The 22,729-nt window shown below is 39.7% G+C and overlaps 1 protein-coding gene across 2 annotated transcripts; it reads left to right on the forward strand.

Annotated features, from left to right (window-relative positions):
• Positions 1–738: 738 nt before the first annotated feature.
• On the forward strand, positions 739–3,198 carry LOC147625700 (reticulon-like protein B6). 2 transcript variants are annotated; one of them, XM_086817217.1, is made up of 6 exons: positions 739–896; positions 1,567–1,771; positions 2,037–2,217; positions 2,313–2,454; positions 2,530–2,599; positions 2,733–3,198. In XM_086817217.1, the coding sequence occupies exons 2-6, from the start codon at positions 1,591–1,593 to the stop codon at positions 2,900–2,902; spliced, it is 744 nt and encodes a 247-aa protein (XP_086673343.1). In that variant the 5' UTR covers positions 739–896; positions 1,567–1,590; the 3' UTR covers positions 2,903–3,198. The 2 variants fall into 2 exon arrangements, with proteins under 2 accessions (XP_086673343.1, XP_086673342.1); XM_086817216.1 differs by having other exon boundaries at positions 781–896; positions 1,578–1,771.
• Positions 3,199–22,729: the final 19,531 nt, after the last annotated feature.

The following is a 22,729-nucleotide window of genomic DNA, read 5'->3' on the forward strand; positions in this document are numbered from 1 at the left end:
TCTTGATAAGCTTCAAACATACTAGGGTTCTTCCCCTAATGATGGATTGTTGGCTGCAGGTGAGATGCTGGGTTGAGAAGAAAAGGCCTCCTAAATTTGGAGCTAAAACTTAGAGATGGTACCACAAGGGAAAACAAATTGATCACACATTTGTTGCCTTTATTGAGAACCCGATTGGCACTAGACCCATAGTTAAAGTTTGGTCAAAGCGAGGGGGAATGCTGGAAAAACAGTCCCCCGTGGTTGCACTACAAATGCTGTGATGGAGGTTTGCTCATTGCTAGGGTATCAGATCTCTTGGGAACAATCTTGTTTCTTGTGTGAGGATGTAAAATGGGAGCTTCTATGTAAAATCTTGAATGAGGTGAAAAAAGAGTAGTTTTTTTTGGCTTTTTTTAAATATAAAAAATTTGGCGACTACTAGATGGGAGCAACATACTCTGTGAGGACCCCTCATATCCCCTACAATGTGAGGGCAAGGTAACAATCGGGTGTCTAGCCGGGGATTGAACCTAGTTCCTCCAGGTTACAAGCCACCCCCTTTAACCACTAGAACAAGCCCCGATGTTGGTTTTTCTGGCTTTGGAGAACAAGCCCCGATGTTGATTTTATTGGCTTTGGTGTATGACAGTTTTGGAACAGTTAATATAAATAAATATTATTGATCCCAAAAAAAAAAGCAAAACATGCAAAGTGTGTAGGCCCTTATGATTTTACGCTTATCAAAAGAATTAAGGACTACCGTTGGATCTACTTTTAGAGCTTTTTTGTGTATCATTCTCCGTGGAGTCATTAAAATTGTGGGAGCCCTTTCATCCGCCTTGGAGATTCCACCGCCTCCTCCGTCCTCTCTCTGTCTCTCTCTCTGTGTCGCCACCGTCTTGACCAGCACAGAGGTAAGCAAGCACTTGCAGTTCGGTTCAAAACTTCCGCTGTCCGATCTGTGAGCTTAAGCCTCGGCTGCATATTGGCTGCATAGTTCAATTTGTTGGGCTTCTTTGAGCAGCGTTCTTTGGCAGCCTAATCGCCACAATGCGACATAGATCGGAAGATTTGAACTATACAATCTCTATTAATGCTTTTAATTACTGTTTTTCCATGGGAGGCGGTGGTTTCCGAATCGGGTTTGTCTGTGATTCTAGATCTAGGAAACACTAAAGTGATTCCTGTGCCTGGTATGCCTGTGTCAAAGCTCCTAATGGCATGAAGGTGGTCTCATAAAAACCCTATATTTGTCATTTGCTACGTCGTTTATGTGGTTCAGCTTTTTCATGATTTGGACCAGTCTCTGAGAACCGTAATGGATCTTGTTATGCCTACGATTCAAGTCCGGCATGGCATCACAGCGGTCTCCATTGACTTGTTTTTTATGTCATGTCTGATTCAAGGTCCCCCATGGTCTGGCCATGGTCTCAGGAAACCCTAAATGACTTATGGTGTTATGTAATCCCCATGACATTGCAATGGGTTGAGAAGCCTAAACTAGGCATTGCTTTGGCAAATTTTAATTTTAAACATCTCCCACCTTTTCCTCGTCCTTAAACACAAAAGTTCTATAAATTGCAGGTCTTTTGTAGGGGTCTAGTGGCCATGTCATCTGAAAGCGTGGAGGCTTCTGGAGTGGAGTATGTGGAAGATGCTGTAGCTGATAACTTCCATGACTTGCCAGCTTCCACCCCGTCCGAAGCTGCAGAGGAGCCCCCCCACCCCACCAAAGCACACCTTTTCAATCGACAGAGATCTCTGCATAAGATTCTTGGTGGTGGAAAGGGTATGCATCGCTCTCTCTCTCTCTCTCTCTCTCTAGATATGTGTGTGTGTGTGTGTGTGTGTATCTAGTAGGAGTAGCATGTGTGCACGTATGTATGTGTGTATGCAAGTATGTAACTCCATGTACCTTAGGAAATAATTACATGCAGAATTTGTGCACTTCATTGTCTGCCTCTGCTTTGATAAAACAACTGCTAGTTTGTTTTTGTTGGTGGGATTTTTCTCCGGTCTTCTGACCCCAGGACTTGAAATGTGCATGTTTTCAGCTGCTGATAGTTTTCTATGGCGAGACAAGTTCATGTCAGCGGGAATACTGATTGTGGCCACAATTGCATACTTCATTCTTGAGCATTCAGGCTACACTCTGTTGAAGATCTTTTCAAGTCTGCTCCTTGTCACTTTTGCTGTTCTGTTTGTCTGGTCAAATGCTGCAGTATTCTTGAATAGGTATGTTTTCTAGACATGGGGAGGTGCTACGTTTGCTTTATAATTAAGTCACTTTTATTCTCAGGGGTCTCAAAGCGTCATATTTAATGTGACAGGTCCCCTCCACCTTTGCCTGATCTTCACATTTCTGAGGAGGCAGCGAGAAGCATTGCCTTAGCTTTGCGGGTGGAAATCAATAAAGTTCTGGCCATTGTGCATGATCTAGTTCTTGGGAAGGATTTCAAGCTATTTCTGAAGGTTGTACATAAGGTTTCATTTTTTGTAATCTTTGAACGTCTTTCCAGGAGCTAATTTCTTCAGTTTGTTATGCAGGTCATGGCAGTATTGTGGGGTTTGTCAGTAGTTGGAGGCTGGTTGCACTTTCTAACGTTGGTGTACCTCGGTAATACGATATCTACATCCGCATGCTTTTTTCCGTTTATATAGAGCTAGTTTGTCCTACAAAAGTGTCGTTTTTTTTTTTGGGTCTCTGGACAGTCGAGGTGGCCGTTTCATATAAAATGTATCTTATGCAGTTGTCGTCGTCTCTCACACGATCCCGGTTGTCTATGAGACATACGAAGATCAGATTGAGCTGTATGCAAAACGCGGCTGTGAGGAAGCACACAAACATTATAAAAAAGTTAATGAGACAGTGTTTAGCAAGATTTTGAAGGGTTTTCCTAAGCTGAAGAAGACAGAATGAAGGTTGTTACTGTGTCCTTGCATTCGACTGGACATTCATTGTTGGCAGGGATGTACATAATGGCGCAAAATTTACGTATGTAAGAAGTCATGTCTCTCCTTGGTAGGGGAAGCATATAAGAGTGGATAGACCATTTGATCTGTTTTATACGAAGCACTGATGCACAGTTTCTAAGCCGCCTTTTTAGTTCTCGTTTGGAAGGAAGGGAGACATCAGTTAGAGAAGGGTAGGGGAGAAAGCTTTTTGGAGAGGAGACTGGTGAACCTTTGAGGCTGGTTAATTATTATTTTTGATTATTTTGGTGTCTTCTTGGATTTTCCATCTAAGTTCAGGGTAATGTTTTGGCTTTTCCCTACATGTTACCCCTGCTAGGTTTACTTGGCTCAGCTAAGGGTTGAATGGTTCCTTGTCATGGGTGTCTCTCAGTGGTATTTAACCAGAAAGATGGCAAGAGACATCTTGCTTTTTAATCCGCCCACTGCCTATGGTTTGATATGATAGCTTATCTGTCAACCCAAACAGTATTTGTGAGCTCAAAACCAAGAAATTGTGCCTGTTCACAGACATTTAGGTTTGCAGCAGAACTTACTAATGTCAAAATACTAGAAACCGTGCTTGTCCATGCTGGGATAGCCACCCTGGTAACATTAGTACCATGTGATGTATGACACAATTTTAAGCTCATTAATGGAGAGCTTTACCATCATGTCTTGAACCCACTTGTTATGCTTTCCGCTATTAGAAGCCCTTGCCTTGCATCAGCATATGCTTTATCCTCAAGGTTGTAACCACCATTCCCAGCTATCCTCGTCTTCCTTTCATTTGTCCCTTTTTTCAACCGATCCAGTCTGTTACCTTAGTCACAATGATCATCCGGAGATGCTAGAGGACTTGTAAGGTCTCTTATATAAGAAACTACCAGCCATATGTCTGGTACTAGGGCAAATGCAATCAAGTGACCATCCTTGCCCAATCATTTAGCCTATCCTCCTATTTGCCCTGGTTTTGTTGTTCCCGTTCATTCAACTTGAGCACATTTTGCATCGATTTTTCCATTGTACACATGTTCTCATCGAATGATTTTCCTATCCTCTTTCAGCATCTTTTGGTGCCTCTTGCTTTAATTGTGTTAACTTGTGCTTGCCTCCAATTCTATGCTCTTGCAGAGGATAATTCAAAGGGTTACTTGGGGTACCTCAAAATGGGACATTTAAAGAGGGGTTTACACAGGCACATTCTCTCTCTCTCTCTCTCTCTCTCTCTCTCTCTCTCTCTCTCTGTGCGCGTGCTAGTGCAGCGGTCTATGCATCAGGAGAGAGGTCCCAGGTTCAAGTGCCATTTCCTGGCGTCATATGATTCCAAGTGATCTCCTGAGTTGGCTTTGACATCAAAAGGCTTAGGTGCTGTCATATTGATCCAAGTGCTCCCCGCAGCTGGTAATGACATCAAGACTTCTCATCCAGCTCTCTCTCTCTCTCTCTCTCTCGCTCTACAGTCATTAGATTGATATTACAACCCTTCTTTACTCTCTTCTCTCTCCTTCGTACTAACTTTGTCTACAATCTTTTTTGTGCCTCTCAATTGTTCAATTTAATTCTTTTTGGATTCCTTACAATTTGAATTAGGTCTTGGCTATCGTCATCTCCCCTTCATCTAACTTGGGACATCTCAGCAAGATAGATGACATCCCAGCATGCTGTGTGTTTTCATCTATTCATACAAACTGCAACGTGCAACTTGCAATTTGTCATCAATATTGCTGTAGTTTCCATCAACTTTCAGTGTTCTATTATCTGTTTGGTGATATATGCATGTATCAACTTAGAAGCTTGCCATTTTCTGTAGAACTCTCCAGCAAAACCTCAACCTTTTGAAACACTACATTAGACATTGCTCATTGCATTCTACATTCCTTAAAATACTGTGAGGAGCCTTAAGAGCTAGGTCCTTTTTATGAAGAGAGAGCCATCTAAGCAAAGGAATGGATAAGAAGCGGAGTGCAACCTAGGACATGGTACTTGCCAATATCTGGGGGTCTTGCATCACGTGTCCAAGGTTTTTACTCCTTTGGCAGGCTTGGGAAACAGACATACGAACTCTACAGAGACAACCATGGAAGCTAGTGGGTCAGAGTTGAAGCCATGGCGGAGAACGCATTGCGAACTTGAATGGGGCTCCACTTTGGACTCTTAATTGCCACGAGGGCAGCCGAGTCAACACTGTTGAGGAACTTGGATGTTATGAGATCCAACCTTGCTCGCCAATTAGCACAACTTGAGGAAATCTCAGATTTGCATTGAGTGGGTCTACTACCGATGGACTTGCCGAATAGAGTGGTTGCCTCTAGAGACGGAGGGTGATAGAGATCCAATAGAGGAAGATGGTGATATCACGTGCATCTCGCACTTTTTGGAATGCGATTGGACAAGTCTCTCACACACAAAGTGGATGGTATATTGTTGGTTAGAAAGAACCTCGACCACTCCCACTATGGCGACCACTTTAGAAGATGAGAGAACAATAGATCCATAAAGAGATTGTTACTTCTACATCAACGGCATCAAGGAGCATTGCTGCCAGGGTAGATGACAATGATGTTCCAGAGTTTCATGCAACTTATAAAGCAACAGGGAGATCAATTACTTGAGCAAAAAACTATGATCTAGGCCTTGGTGAAGTGATAACCTCTTCCAGCCTCTTCTTCCCCCATTCTTGCCTCCCCCCTCTCACCAATTCTCACCTAGAGCCCTACCCCAGTTCCTCCGTCTACTAACTCCAATGAGGAGTTAAAACAGTAGGCCCGTTCTCAACTGGAGCTGTAGATGTGGGAGATAAAGCTTCAGATGAAAGCGGACCGTGAAGAAGCAGTAGCTTGCCCCACTGAGCAAGAAGACCAAAGACAACATGTGGAACACGAGCGGTTCCTTGCAGCTTTGGACACAAGGGTGGTACCAACAACTTCCACCATTCATCTTTAGGAGAACATGAACTCTTTAGTAAGTATAATGGTAAACTTGATCTCAATGCATCAATTTGAAGCTTATTTTGTTAAATGACAAAGAATTGCTATAAGTACTAGAGCATGAACAAGATACTAAGAGAAACCAAAACCATGAGTTGTGCTTTCATTCAAAAGGTAGTGTATATACAACTTTAGGCATCACCATATCCACCAACCATACGGGATAAATCCATAAGAACATAAGAAAGTGGATAAATCCTACATCATATATCCCATCTACAAGTATCTCGGTGCTTAAAATGTTTCATTGTCCTTGGTGAAAAGCCCAAAAGGGCGGTTGAACATGTCTCAACCATGGCAAACTAAAATAACAAACTCTCCAAGGGCATTGGTGGGATTGGAACCCACAACCTTTTGCTCTCGAGTAACTCATTTCTATCATTTTGGATATCACACACTTAAAGAGAGAGAGAGATCACACACTCAAAAGAGATAGAGAGAGAAAGAGACAACTAGAAATGAGGGTATCTTTTTAAAAAACGATCGAGTACACATTCAATGCGGATATCCTTTTCAAATGAGGTAGAGTTACTTTATTAAATACGGCTTACGTTATCATTAGATAAGAAAAAGCACTTCGAAGCTAAACTTTGTAGACACTTGAGTCTATACATTTCTTCTGATGGTATTTTGATGTAGAATTTGGTACTTTTAACATTACCATTGTGTCCAGAGTGGCCAAAAATCTTCAAAATGACTTGAATCATTTAAATCGAACATCTTGATAGGTAGAAACGGCCAAAAGAAGGGGAGAAGAGGTTTATAGCCATTTGGCGTGCATAGAGGTCTCCATTTGGTACGCTAAAGTCTCTATGCACGCCAAATGACTATGAGTCTCTTCTCCCCTTGTTTTTGGTTGTTTTTGTTTTTCCGGGTGTTCGATTTAAGTGATTTAAAAGTCATTTTGGGGTTTTTGGTCGTTTTGGATGCAATGGTGATGTAAAAAGCACCAAATTTTACACCAAACTACCAATAAGCGTCCACTATTAGGAGAGTAGCATCAAATTTTTGGAAAAGGTACCATATGATGACGTGAGTGTCTTTTGCAAACCCAAAAAGTTGAGAGCAACTTGTAACTAGTGCACGTATTTCAATGTCTCATCAAATCTATTTTTTGTAACTTGCGATATTTAACGAGGGTATCTTTTGAACATTTTTTTTAGAGAGAAAATAAGAGTTTGTGAATTTCTTACAAGGTCTTAGAAATGATCTCCAAAATTTCCTAATGCATAGAGAGAGAGAGGGAGTGAAAGAGGAACACACATAAGAAATGAAGCATGAAGGATGTCCTTTAGGATGAGTCGAGGAACCATATAAGCCTTCCTACAAGAAGACGTGGTGGAGTCAGTGATATCTCCCATCTTTGGTAGATATCCTTGAAGTGGTGGCTTTTGGTAGAATTTGCTATCTCTGGAAGATGCTTGTCGGAGTGTCAGTGTGGTGCCTTCAATGCCGGTGCATACACCTCTCATGTATCTGCTTGTGGTGCACCTTTGCTTCTGGATTGTCTACCCGAATGCTCTGGGATGGTTCCTCTAGGGTTATTAACCCACTATGGTGGTGTTACGGTGTGGCGGTGTGATGCTATTAAACTTGGAGTCTTGCTAGCTTCCCCTTATCTCTGTGTTCTCTCTGTATGCCCATTACATGCTCCTATGGCATCCACGAGTACGCTACTATAATTGAAAGTGATTTCAGTTACATACCACCTAGGGATTCCTTCCCACCTTTCCCTATGGCAACCAACCTTGGTAATCCCACTCTTGGCAACAATGCTGGAGGCCAAACCAACCCTCCTAGTGATGTGGGGAATATGGTTACTACCAAAGCCGATGTCCCCTTCTTGAAGGTGTACCACCCTGCAGGCATTGTCTAGAATCCAAGGATCAATATACCCGGGATTGCTCCAAGCAACGGATTTGACTTCACATTCCAGCTAGCCCTGACCACCCACTTGGTTTCCATAGGGCATCCACCGTCCACTTTCTTCCCTTCCTCCCCCCACCCTCGATGTGTTTGTCACACTCACACCAACCATTCATGAGGATCCACCATCAACCATAGTGGCCACTCGATCATAAAGGAAGGCCATGCTTGAAGAGCCAATGTGAGATGAGCCCAATGATACCACCCCTCCACTTTGCCACAGTCATAGATCAGTCCTTCTTGCAAGCTTTCAAGGACTTCAAGGACCTTCACAACCACCCATTGATGTCGGACAAACCACCTACCCCCTCCCTTCCACATTCTAAACCACTGCTTCCACCTTTCTCAGTGGAAGATCTACTCAGGGAAAATACAATGACAGTGAACCTTTTTGATCTTCTCTAGATTATCTTGAGTGTCTGACAATGTCTTAGTGCACTACTAGAGTAGCTCAATGGTATGCAATCCAATTCTAGTGGTGGGCAGTATGGTGGGTTTCCACTCCCTGTATAGGGTCACGTGTTGTCGTCGATTGCATGGGTATCAACCATACTAGCCCCTTCCTTATTGACTATTGACGCCCCCTCCTCTCTGTGGGGATTCATGGTACCCCACTTTCTGGGGAAATTGTCGATGGTGGCTTTGGCATAAACCTTATGTTAGAATTCACACTCCATGCAGTAGGTCTCAAGGTAACACGACCAGTCAACTTTTGTGTTCGGATGGCCAACCATGGAGGTGACCCCCATTGGCCTAGACGAAGGTTTCCCTGTTAGTAATCTAGGGGATCTTATTCTTCCTGGACTTTGTGGTGATTCGGCTTCCTAAAGTCAGAGGGGCCTACTCATTACTCAGTGGTCATCCATGTCTTAGAAGTATAGGTGTACTGCATGACTGGGGTTTCTGACCATTTGTGGATCCCCCAGAAGTATGCCCCCAAGAGCACGGTCCATAGGAGCTAAACTTGGAGACAGGTCTAGACCAAGGGATCGGTGGTGCCACAGTAGCCCCCACTTCATCTTCCAACCCTAAGAAGATCACTTCTTGGCCTATTCCTGAAGAAGGTCTTGTTTCCCCATGGTGACGATGATGAGTCAGAACTACTGGCTCGATCCTACATGGTAGACATTACATAGGTACCAAACAACTTCACCAATCCTTCATCACAGCACTATGAGGCTGTAGGGCTAGGGGAACCTGTCTCACGGGCTACGAACAGAGGGTGCAAGATGGTTAAACCCCCTCATGCAAGGGTGACAAGAATCCAACCACAGGCCCGACCATTTTTCTACTGTCCTAGCATAGAGAACCAACACAGGTGTCTGTAACCTTTCTCTTGGGGGAGTGTCCTAAGTCTTGGATGGAAGAACACTATGGCACTTCCCAATTTACCTCTTACATTATGAGAATTTTTTATTTATACAACTGGCTCTTATTCACACTTGGGCACCCAAAAACTTCAAAAAAGATGAACTAAATGATTACAAGATACATAGATTTGGGCATTGCCAACCATTCTTATAATTACAACATTTATAGTGCTATGTCATGACACTAATTGTGCTATATCTCTTATGTGAACGGGTGGTGGGGAGAGATGCTAAGTTAACCTCAAAATGGGGTTAACATCCCCCCTACTTGTTGGAGATTCTATCCTCGGAATCTATTACCGTAGGGCATGTTTTCCTAGATATGTTTTGTAGTAGTGGCTCATATCCTTAAAAGTAGTATGCATGTATAAGGGTAGACAATGTAGTCGGTGGTAGTAGTACATAATACCACTATCAGCCTTTTGTTGAGATCAAAGCACATCCTCTCGTAGTTGTAGCTATGGACATAGTCATCCTAGATATCAATGAGAAGAATGATTAGCTTCCACATGCATGCACTGTGGTGGGTGAGCATAAACTACGGTTGTTTGTTGAGAGTGTCAAATTTTCTATGCTCAAAATATGGAAAGTTGTGAAGGAAGTGTGAATCTTGAGCTCGCCTTTCCTTGAATTCTCTTTCACTGACCTTCTTTTGATTGGCATGTACAAGTGGGGATTCCTTGTAGATGTCAACATATTGTTTTATGGCAAGGAATGTACCAAAGTTGTCCATTGGAACTTGGCCATCAATGTTTCACTTGGATTTCTTCATAACCTCCCCTTGACTCTATTGAATGCTTGCACTTCCATCGTTTGTAAGCATGGGTGATCATAAATGTGAGTGCGAATTTCGAGCAAATTAGTAAGCTATGGTGGGTTGGCAAGCCGTAAGATTCTTGCTACATTTGTCCACATTGATTCTGGTTGATCCTGTTGGTCCCCGACTAAAGGACTAAGGATATGATAAACTTGCAGCTTGGGCCAGCGTTCCATAAACGTCTGCTTGTATAGGAGTTGTGGGATCAAAAGGGGTACTTAGCACATGAGATGGTGTTAATGGATTCCTTGTGGTAATGACTTGCTCATACTCTTTTGCTTTGTTTGGGAGATCCAAGATTGGGTCGATGTTGAAACCCCTTGCATTATGACTTTGCTTAGTAGTAGGTCTAGCTTCTGGCTAGCCATCCAGGGTTTTCTTTGGGTTGAGAGTATTAGTTGAGAAATTAAAAAAGGAAGATGGAAATCACTCTAAGTTAGTGGTGCATTATATCATATATATCAAATAAATAAGATGCGATGGGAATAAACACTAGGTAGGTGTTTAGTCCCATCACATCTATGGGTAGGTGTTTTTGTCTTCTTCTTCTTGCCCATCCCTATCTGTGCCATTGGAGGGTTGTGGTGGTTTTTTAGTTATGAAGAAATCATGAAGTGCATGGAGGTCTTCTTCCTCAGGAAATGAGGGGTATTCTATGTACACTTGCTCAAAATCATATACTAATGATGGTAATAAAGTACGAAGATGTGCACAAATGATATAAAAAAGTTTGAGGATGCCATAAGGATGGTAAAATTTACTATTATGTGGAGGAGAAGATGCCGGTGTGTATCCCATGGATATACCCATCTGTGTTGGAGCACTAGTCAAGGCTTTGTTGTATTTTAGGGAGGGGAGCGCCTTTAAGACCGTTTCAGTAGCCTACAATTCCTTCTCCTTTTCTTCTAATCTTTTTCAAGGTCAGAAAGACTATCTTCCTCATTGGTTAGTCTTGGTATTAGGGCTAGCATCTCAGCTAGTTATGGAGGCTCAAAGATGTCCATAGCTAAGAGATGGAGAGAGAAATATAGAGAGAGTAACATGGATAGTACTCAAGGTTTGCATAACTTGGAGGAAGAGGGTTCAGCTGATGCTTGGGTGCGAACTCAGGCAATTAGTTCTTCCAACTCAAAAGGGTTAGCTGAATCCCCAAGAGGTGCTGCTTGGTCTTATTGTTGTGGCAGAGATAGGCTTTCTTTTTAGCTTTGTATAGTGCTTAATACCTCCGGATTTTGTTTTAGCTCCGTATAGTGCTCAATACCTCAAGCTCTAGGATGGGCATGATGGGAAGAGTGGCCTCATCATGGACTTCTAGGGTTGTGGGTTCTTGTGCAGAGATGGAGAAGGCGACGGTGGAGTAGTGGTGGGGTACTTTCTTGCCTCTCTGCCTGAGTTGGGGTTGTGGAAAAACAAAAATTGGGTATTAGGGGGTGGAAAAACAAAAATTGGGTATTAGGGGGTGGCCTTGAATCTCTTCGTCATCTAGTCCTTTGTCTCCGCCACTATCATTGCTTTATGCTTTACCAATCCCTTCCTCAATTCTTCTCTATCCAAGGGAAGCTCTTCAGGCTCTTAGGGATGGTTCTCTGGTAAGGGAATCTCGATAGCATGGCTAAGCACTTGTGTGAGGATATACGGGTTGACCACTTTGTTGCCATGCCTGCCCAATCATATTTCTTTCCCTTGTGCAACCTGTAAACCATGTGCATATCTACTCTATTGTATTTGCATGCAGGCTTGACTTGTATCTGCATCATGCAGGCTTGACTTGCATAATCATTGATGCCACACTTGACTTGCTTTGTCTAGCTTTGGATCCTTGAGGGTAGGGAATTTGGTGCCATTGTTGTTAACCTTGTTGGCTGGGTGAATATTTGAGAAATCCAGCTTCTTATAAGCTTTTCGATAGTCAAGACTGCCTTCTTTGATCCTTTTGTGCCGATTCCATACCTCTTTTGGATCCCTATTGGTAAGAGGCTAGGAATTTAGTGGAGAGCTTTGTATTCACCTTACATTGTACTGCCTCTGCTAGACTTCCGAGCCTTGTTTGGTTAAGCTTCTCTTTGACCTCCATGTTATTCACCTTTCATACACCAAGGACAATAGTACTGAAAATAGAGCTTCTTATTCTCCACTGTCTCAGTACGGTTGAGTATGGTGCCTTGGCATTGATCCATGAGAGGTTTGAGGTAGCTAGTCTTCTAGTGGACCATTTTGTATCTTTTCCCTTGGCCCTCTTCTTTCGTGTTTGGTCATCTCCCTCTTCAAGGACAATTGCAACCCCAGGTCTTCATCATAGAAGGGGTTGAGATTCATATCCTTACCTACCATGATATTGAAACATAGAAAGCTTTATCAGTCCACCACTGATTGGTAGAAGCACCATTTTACTTTGTTAGAGTTGATTTGTTAGAATGTTTTGTTAGACTAGACTATGAATGTTAGCACATAAGAATTGGTCAGGGTACTAGAGGATGAATGGCAGCTCTCTAGAAAGGCAATCACAACTATGATTCAATAGATTGTAGAATCATGAGTCTGACAAACCTCATGGTCTTCAAACTTTTGTGTAGCAGAACACTATATAAGTATCAATGATTAATAATTGGATCTATGCTTGATGGATATTTTTTTGTGATCATGCAATCATGATTAGTATCGTGATTTTAAAGAGATGATGTAATAGCATGATAGATGACATGGTAGTAGTCATGGCATGTTGTGCAATCGTGACTAGTGGCACTGTGATTGGTGACATGAAAATCACAAGCATGATTCCATAGACTACAGAATCATGGTGAAATTATTTTTGATATTCGTCTTGAAAAAGGCGTCTAGATAGTTTCTGGACAGTTTGAGTGTCTAATTGTTTTTTTTAGAGCAAAGCTTTGCCTACATGATTAGTGATGATGTGGCAATCCTTGACGTGATTTTATAAACTAAATGCACAGTGTGAAACACAATGTGATTTTATAGCCTTTAGGCACTAGAGGGATGTTAAAATGCTGTTATCCTTGATTTTGTTGATGTGTTGGGGGATATACAACTGTGATTATGTAGGCATAACTAATAATGTGGTAGACGGGCATACAATTATAGTCATGATTGGTGACCTGGCATTGTGATTGGTGACCTAGCATCATGATGGTAGAGTGACATGGCAATCACGAGCATGATTCTAAAAAATACAGAATCACGGTGACTAATGGGATTGATTGGGCTTCAACAAGGGCCATTGGCACCTCGAATAGCAATGTAGATGAGGTAATTTTTGAGTTGGTATCCATGATTATCACAAGTGATTGAGGACCGTGGTTATACAGATTGCATAATCACAATTTCACATATGAGATATTGAGATTGAAGGTTGGATAGAGTGTTTCTAGGTTTGTTCTACCAAGGAAATGTGCATTCAAATAGAGGGATGGGAGGAGAAGAATGTGAGAGAAGATTAATACAACCCATACTTACTTGACTTACCTAGCGATTATCAATCACTTAGTAGATTATGAGAGAAATTTAAGAATAATTAAGAAGGATGCAAGGGAACATGATGCTCCTTCTTGAGGTGTGGATGTGGTCAGTTGTGATGAAGGTATGTGAACCAGTAGGCACATGTATAAACACTGGGAAGATGAAGCTTGAAAACTCAAAAATAGAAAAGACAATGAAAAAAGGACTCACCTATTTATAGCCATTGGGATCCCGATGTGGTTGGGAGATTAATGCATGTGACACATGGCAACATCTCATTAGCCTTGGAATGTGAGCTATGCTCATGCCTACCATTGTCGTGATCACATCAACAATGGTCCTGATCACATCGGTGAATCACAGTGCCAATCACATCAAGTGAGATGCATCAAAATAACATAATTCAAGCATAAGTAATCGCAACACATCCTGAGGGCTTGATATATTTCAAATTTGGTTCATTTTTTATGGTGTGATTTTACAAAGTTCATAGTCATGGCCGTAATTCATTCAGAATCATGGTCGTGATTTGTTCAAAATCGTGGTGTTAGGATTGTAAGTTTATGGGCTCAATCTTGCAGTGCTTGCCACTTGCCGATTCTTTGATTTATTCATCCTCAAGATGGTACCACATAATTTTTGGTAAACAGGACCCATATTTCATCAATAATTGTGCTTATATGATAAAGTCATACACCTCCATGGTCACATATTGGTTATCTTTATGACAGAAACAAGAGTTTGGCATCACAACCCTTGGGATGATAAAAATTGGTAACTTTCTCACTTATCAAGGCTTTATGAACAACTTTAGGTCATATGACATTACTCTAGTGACCCAAAGATGGGATCACCTTCAAGAAGGGGTATGTTAACCATCTGATGGTTAACATGGGGTCTAAGGGCTTTGCTCAATATATGTTGACTCATTTTAGCTCTACATTAGGGCCAATTTGGATGAAAAAAGGGCTGTTTAGGGTTTCTCTATTCTTGATCTAAGGGTCAAGGAGGAGCCACATGTCAAGAAGTATGGCATTTTTGTACACGTGTCAAGATCTCCTTCACTTACTTTTGGAACATTTTGCACTATTTTAGCCATAACTTTTACATATGAACTCCAAATTTAGCGCTCAAATGGTCCACAGGTGGCGCTTGATGAGCTCTATCCAATGAGTACCCATGTTGAATAGTTTTGGTAAGATCGTCATGGTCTTTTTTAAGTTGCCCCTTTTTAGATCCTTAGACATCCCTTTTCTTGTCCAAATTGGCCCTAATGATTCCACTCATAAATGTAATATAAATGTATTGAGTGCCTTTTTTTTGACTCATGTTAGCTCTAATTCCACTCATAAATGCAATATAAATGTATTGGGTGCCTTTTTTGAATAATAGCGACACTTATTTAATGGCTACTTTGTAAAATTTTTCCATCTTTTTTATTATTTGTAAAGTAGAGCCGAATCTATAAGGATGCTTCATTGTCTAAGGAGGAGAGTTACTAGAGTGTAGATCTCAAATCTTTGTTTTGGGCACTCTAGGGTGGACATACTTACTTAATTTGGACGTACCAAATTTGTATATAAGTCAATTTCCTCTCATAATACAACACACTCTCCCATTAGTGTATTGAGCTCTTGCATTTCTTAAGCTTATACATGCTTATTCTAAACCCTCTTATCATTTGCTTTTACACATGATTACTTTCTTGATTATGTGAGGGGGTGAGAATTAGAGTAGAGCATGTGAGAAGGGCTCTTCACCATAACCACTCTTCCTTTGAATTCGGTGTAGCGATGCACAACTCAACAACCAAGCTTGAAGACCTAAGGGAGAAGTAGTAAACTAAGCTCTTGAGACGGGTGTGGAACTATAAGTTTGGAATTGGGAAACACCCAACAACACACAAGCATAACAATAACTTCTTGTGAGGCTTTCCAAATGCATGAAGGCACTTTGGCTTGATAAGACCTTCTTTGAAGACTGTCTAACTAGCATCATTAACACAATATTTGGAGGCTATGTAACTTTCATCAAGTTAGGTGAAGATGATGTCACATGCATACCACACTTGGATATGCCATATTGACATATTTGTATAGTAGGTGTAAGACTTAGAGTGGTAACTAGCCATTTGTTAGCCCTTGTCTAAGATTTACCACTACAGAATGAAAATATAGGAACGCCCATATGCACGCTATATTGAATTGTCAGTATAGTCATCTGAAAAAATTATGGAGAATAATGTCTAAATAAATGTCTATATATTAGTCTAAATCTTAGTCAAAAAAACATATTTTTTATTGCAGATATTCTGACGCTTTTTATGTGACGACTGTTCATACATTTCGATGATATTTTAGATACTTTTTTCGACTGTGTTTTCGACGCTATTAGAGATGGACACAGGTTTTAATTTTATTTTTTTTGGGCATAATGGTGCATCTAGGTGTAGATGTGTACCTGGATGCACCATTATGATGACAAGTGTATACAGACCTTGCTTCAACTGGTCTCAAATGAAGAATTTGACACAATTAAAAATTTTAAGAGAAAGATTCATTGATACAAAGATATGAGTAATTTTTGGTCGGATATCAAACATTATACGAAAATTGTTGCATACATAAATGTTGCCGTACTGTGGTGAGAAAATCATACACTACCAAAAGGGTGCAAAATGGATCTATACAACCCCAAAATGGATCTATATAGCTCCATCTACATGTCTAACTGTATAGATGGATCTATACAGCTCCATCTACATGTCTAAGCAAAAAGAAGCTCGTAGATGTGAGTTACTAAGTGCTATCCATCCATGAGCTATTCTCCTCTTGGGGACTTAGGTATTGCTCTTTGTAAAAACAATGCAATATCCACAAATCAGCCCTAATAAATATTCAAAAGGTACAAAGTACTTATCGAAACCACTCTTCTTGCCATCATGCTCCATTCACTCAAGCAAGGCATAGGTGCAATGCTTAAATGCATAGCTTAAATGCATAGTGCTCCTGTAAGATTCCTCCCCAGCCTCTCAAGATGTCCAGTGTCTTCCCCCTCCTGTAATCAAATCCCTCTTCAGAAATATAAAAGATCTTGTTTCTACCTATTTTGACCTAGAGAGAGAAAATATTCTAGAGAGAGAATATTCAGATTTTGAATATTTTTGGATGAAAAAATATCTCTTCGTATTAAAATAAGTTCCCCCGAAACAAAAAGATTTTCAGAAGGTGCATTAGAAATCAAGTATAATCTATTCAAGAGGCCTTATCCTAGGGGTCCAGATTTTCAAAAAATTTCAAATTAAGGTTTTGAAGGGCCAATCAAATTCATCCAAATGTATGAAGAAGATAAATAGAAGAAATAAAAAAAATCTTCCCAAAAATGAGTAAATACTCACATAAGATGAAGAGTGGACTAAGGACCAAAGGAAAAGCTAAAAAAATGGATTTTTGACACCTCACAATGGGGATTCCCCCCTCATGAACGAGGCGCCTACTTCACATGTGAGGTGGAGTTTTAAATCTTAAAAAATTGAGATATTTCATCTCTCCTCTCTCCTAATTCAAGTCTAGTTCCAAAAAGTAAGCTAAACTGACCTAAAAATAGTAAAAAAATTGACCAAACTGAATTGGAAAATTCTAGAATTAGTTTGCTTGGTTAGGAGCTCACTTTTTCCTATAAATAGAAGCCTCTCCCTTTGTTGAAAAATAATAGTGTTTATGCACTGTTACTCTACTCCTCCCAAGAGCCAAGAACTGTGAATTTCTTAATAATTAACTAGTTTTTGACCTTTCCCTCTTCCAAAGATTTGGTGGCCACTCTTGTTACAAACAAGAGTAGAACCCTCAAACCATCAAGCCAAAGGAAAGCTTCCAGAATTTATGTAAGAAATTTTATATTTTTCTTTATTCTTTTTATGCTTTCTAATTTTTATGTTGTTTGAAGTGATAAATGGATGCTATGCCGTGTGGAAAGGCTTTCTCTCTCTCTCATGCTTAAAATCAGCCCTTCTTTATCCTAGTTAAGTGAACTAATAGTTGGAATTAAACTTTCATATTATTTCTCATTTAAAAGTGAAAACTGTTTAGTTTAGAATGCTTAAAACCAATTGAGGTTAATTGTTAAGTAAAAATAAGTAGGAAAAATTAAAAAATGGTCAGCCATTCAAAGGAGGTTATGGCGAAATTTTTCAAAAAATTAAAAATAAGTATTATCTTTTATTATTCTAAAAGAGTAATCCCTATCATTTCTTTATTCTAAAAGTGTCATTTTCATGCATAGAAGATGCATATTGATTATTTTTTTATGCATAAAAGAATATTTTTTTAATTATGAAAGTGTTACTTTCATCAAAATGGATTTTATGCATAAAAGAATAAAATTTTTTAATTATGAAAGTCTTACTTTTATGCATAAAAGAATAAAATTTTTTAATTATGAAAGTCTTACTTTCATCAAAATGGATTTTTATGCATAAAAGAATAAATTTTTTATTATGAAAGTGTTAATTTCATCAAATGGATTTTTATGCATAAAAGAATAAATTTTTATTAGTATGAAAGTGTTACTTTCATCAAAATGGATTTTATGTATAAAAGAATATTTTTTTATTATGAAAGTGTTACTTTCATTAAAATGGATTTTATGTATAAAAGAATATTTTTTAATTATGAAAGTGTTACTTTCATCAAAATGGATTTTTATGCATAAATTTTTTTAATTATAAAAGTGTAACTTTTATCATTATTAATTTTTATGCATAAAAGTATGCATGAAAGAATATTTTTTTAATTATAAAAGTGTTACTTTTATCATTATTGATTTTTATGCATAAAATTATGCATAAAAGAATTTTTTTAATTATAAAAGTATTACTTTTGTTATTATTAATTTTTATGCATAAAAGTATGAATGAAAGAATAATTTCTTTATTATAAAAGTGTTACTTTCATCATTATTGATTTTTATGCATAAAGGGATGCATAAAAGAAATTTTTTAATAAAAGTGTTACTTTTATCATTATTGATTTTTATGCATAAAAGTATGCATGAAAGGATTTTTTTTAAATTATAAAAGTGTTACTTTTATCATTATTGATTTTTATGCATAAAAGTATGCATGAAAGAATATTTTTTTTAATTAAAAGTGTTACTTTCATTATTATTAATTTTTATGCATAAAAGAAATTTTTTTATTGTAAAAGTGTTACTTTCACTAATATCGATTTTTCTGCATAAAAGAATGTATAAAAGAATTTTATTTTATATCAAAATAAGAGTTCTCTTTAATCCTATGCCTAATTCCCTTGAAAATTGGTAAATAATTAAGTAAATACTCTGTGAAAGAAAATCCTACCGTTTCATATTCTCTAAGATGACAATGAGAAAATTCAGTGAAACTATCGAAATCGGAATTTCAGATAAATGATTCCTTTTATAGGAATTCGTGATTAGTTTTAAATTCAGTAAAGTAGTAATTAAAATATTTTCCTTTGATAAAGATAGTTCAAGAAGAACCTTTCCAGACTCAAAACCTAAATCAGACTATGACCAAGACATAACTCCTTTGTCAATTTCAAGAAATGACGATGTGACCAGTCCCATAATCTACACTCAAATCACCCACCGATTTTGAAACTAAGTTGAGACCTTTGATTTTGATCTGAGGATTAAGAATTCAGAATTCGAGGAATTCTGCTTGGAAATCCAGACTGTGATCTAGAAGTCTTGGGATACGGAATTAAGATATACTCATTGTATTCAAAAGAAAATCAAAACTGAAAACTTGCATAGAAACCCTATTTTCTTAAAGGACTGTCTTATGCCAGAATGCTGGAGGGAGCATTTGGTATATGTGTTTTCTAAGGGAAGTTCGGTTGCAACAGCTGGTGGCGGGGAGTGTTCAAAGGACAGCTTGCCAAGTCATGACCAGCCTTGGTATGGTTAAAATGGTGCGCTTCCGGTACAATGGACGACGAAGCGGTCCCTGAGTGAAGTGCTAGGACACCTAAGGAGGATCCTGGAGGGTTCTGACCAGGTGATGCATGGGCTCGCGGTGCCCATGCGTATGTCAAGGAAGATATTGTATGATGGACCAATGTTTATTGTAATCTATTATTGGATCTCGTTGTTGACCCGAGCCACTGGTTTCAACGGAGAGTCCAGAGTGATACTGTTTTGTGAGAAACAAAGACTAAATGGGAATTTTGAGTTATGACATGTGTAACCTTGTCAATGGATTGTTTTATAAGTGAAAGTTTAAAGAGGAGTGTGTGCGTATCTGTATTCTAAAGCAAAAGTTAAGAAAGGCATTCAATTATGGGTGGATGAGTACTTTGCTGGTTTTACTATTCCAGTGGTTGGGCGGTGGCTAACCCATGGGCCCATGGGCCGGATGGGGTTAGGCTGGAATCAGTAGAGTTTTAAAACAATAAAATTGATTAATAGGAATATGCTTAGAACTCGAGTAGTTAATTAGAATCCTGAAGACTTCTTTAAAGAAAAGACTGTGCCTGATTCAATCAGGAAAAAAGCGTTGATTCCTTCAAGTTAAGTCCGTAATAGTTTCCCTTCTATCTGGTTTATTCAGATAAAGATTAGTTCAGTATCTTGACCTCGTTAGAGAAATTCGTTAAGAAAATAAAAATGGTGGAATCATCCCTACTTTTCGAGCATGGAAAATTTTTTCGATTTTGGTTTTCGGAATGACCACCAACCTAGTCTCATCCAAGGAAGCCAGGGTCCCAGAGTTCTGACACAGACTCCTTCTTATCAGTCCAATCAGGGTCCCCCGTGCGCCAGAATTAGGGAAATCCCAGGAGAACTATAGCTCAGTCGTCTACGTCTAGAGTAGCCTCAAAACTCCTTCCCAGAACTGGGGCAACCAAAGTGAAAGAGTCTCGCCTCAGACTGCAACAACCAGAGCAGTCACAATTGCAGAATTAGTGGAAGAGGAAAGAGGACAGATTTATGCTGCAATTGAAAACGAAGGGCCAAATCATCAATTCTCCGTTCATCAATACTCCAGCTGAGTATCAGGGTAAACCTTTTAAGCTTTTGATTGATTCAGGCAGTACTCATTCTTTCATTTCCCCTGGATGCTTGCGTAAGCTAGTCTTAGCTTAGAAATCAGGGAAACCCATGTAATTGGCAAGCGGGAAGATTCTTTTCACTCACCTTAAAACAGATCATATTCAGTTCAATCTAGATGGGAATTTAACTGATTGTCAGTTTAGAGTTATACCTTTGGGAGTTTTTGACGGGATCCTTGGAATGGATTGGCTGCACAAAAATCAAGCTGACATTCACTGTCATAATGGAACCATCTCCTTCCGTGACCTTCACGGAAACAAAGTTCAAGGAACCAGAATTTCAGGATCCCCTTAGTAAAAGCTTCTAAGTTACTAAAAGGACTTAGAAAGAAGCAACGCATTTATCTTGTCAAAATGAATCCGGTAGATTCAAAGTTAAAAGCTAAAGAACTTGAATGGTTAAGTGAATATGATGATTTATTCCCAGCAGAATTAACAGAGATGCCTCCAATTTGGAAAGTAGATCATAGAATTGACCCCAAGAGCTCAGCCAGTAGCCCTGCGCGCACGTACAAAATGCCAATTCCTGAAGCCATCAAACTCAAGGAACAGCTTAGACAGCTGTTGGAATGTAGGTTCCCCCCTTCTAAAATAGGGGAAACACTTAAGATAGTCCACTAAGTCTTAACTTGGAGAAAATTTCCTATTCATCGATACCTTGACCATGTAGAGATTCAAGGATACGATTCATAGGTAAGACCTAGTCCTATCCCACAAGGGGAGCGTGATCTTCTAAAAATCAAATCACCCATAGGGTAATTGATCATAAATTGGGCAACTACTAGACTTGATTTCTAGAGGCAATACTTTTTTCCTCATCCATGCAAGGCACAACCGCCGTTGGCCTAATCTTCTAGAATAGAGTTGCCCAAGAACCTATTTATCTAGCATAGGGCTTTCACTTAATCTGTTGGAAAGCTACCCGACTAATTGGGTCCACCCGTCGGTAGGATGGTGCCGTCGGGGCATTCCATCCTCCCACTTTCCACCCTACTCCCACTTTCCACCCTACTCACACATCAATTTTTTTTCTAATTAATCCTACCATACTGTTTGACATAAATAAAGATGTTCCTTAATTAAGGCCCTTTTCACAAGGTTTGTTAAAACAATCTTTTTCCACAATACAATAATGCCAAAAACAAGATTTATATAAAAAAAGAGTGTATACATGAATCAATTCCATTTAAGCCAAACCGGCTCTCTTATTCTTTTCCTTTATACTGCCGATGATCTAGAATTCGGCCTTCTAGCCTCTACATGCTGGGCAAAACACTACGGGACCATACACCTCATCGTCGGCTGCCGCCGCCGCCGCTGGCGAGGACTCAAGCCAGCCTGTCGCCCTTTCAAGCTCCATCGCTCGATCCTCCCGGCCCCCTCAGAGGGATGTCTGCACACTAGGGTGGGCTTATTCACCGCACTAGCCTGGGCCCTCAGAACTAGGTAGCATCATAATCTCTCACCTCAATCGGCGAACCTTATTCTCCCAATGGTATGAGGCATACCTTGGGCCATTCCCGGGCTTTGCTAATGACGCCGCCCGGTTACACAAGCATGGAACGGAGTTAGCGTTGAAGCTAGGAAAAACTTGCACTCTTTAAAGATAACAATTTCAATGCAATTTATTGAATACATCATCACATAATTCGTAACTTCATACAATTTTATGTCATTATTTTAAAAGGAAAAGATAACATTTATTAACACTAATATTAAAAAAAAACTCTTCTTTAAAAGATGACCAGGCTAACTTGGCCACCATTTCCTTGAGGAGCTTGTAAAGGGAGGGTTGGAGCCGCATCGACGGGAGCATCTTCTCTAATCTCATTGTTGCGCGCTCCTCCCGAGGTAATATTTTGATGTTTTTGAAAACGGGCCATCTTGGACGTCGTCTTGTAGGGCTCGTTGTTGTGGTCGAAATGCTTCAGTCGGATCTCAATTCTGAGATCGTTTGCTCACCGTATGAGCAAAAGACCACAGCGCGTGAACCCTCTCTCAAGGCAAAAACCTCTTACTAAAGTCCACGCAAATGGGGGGGGATTGTGAGATGTCCTTAACACAAAAACGTTTTGCAAAAGGGGAGAAGGGCTGAGGGCTGCTGTAAGTCTCTTCACACGAGGGGGG

This window comes from Cibotium barometz, chromosome 23, assembly GCF_041138505.1.
Source record: "Cibotium barometz isolate CiBa-2024 chromosome 23, ASM4113850v1, whole genome shotgun sequence".
Taxonomy (NCBI): domain Eukaryota; kingdom Viridiplantae; phylum Streptophyta; class Polypodiopsida; order Cyatheales; family Cibotiaceae; genus Cibotium; species Cibotium barometz.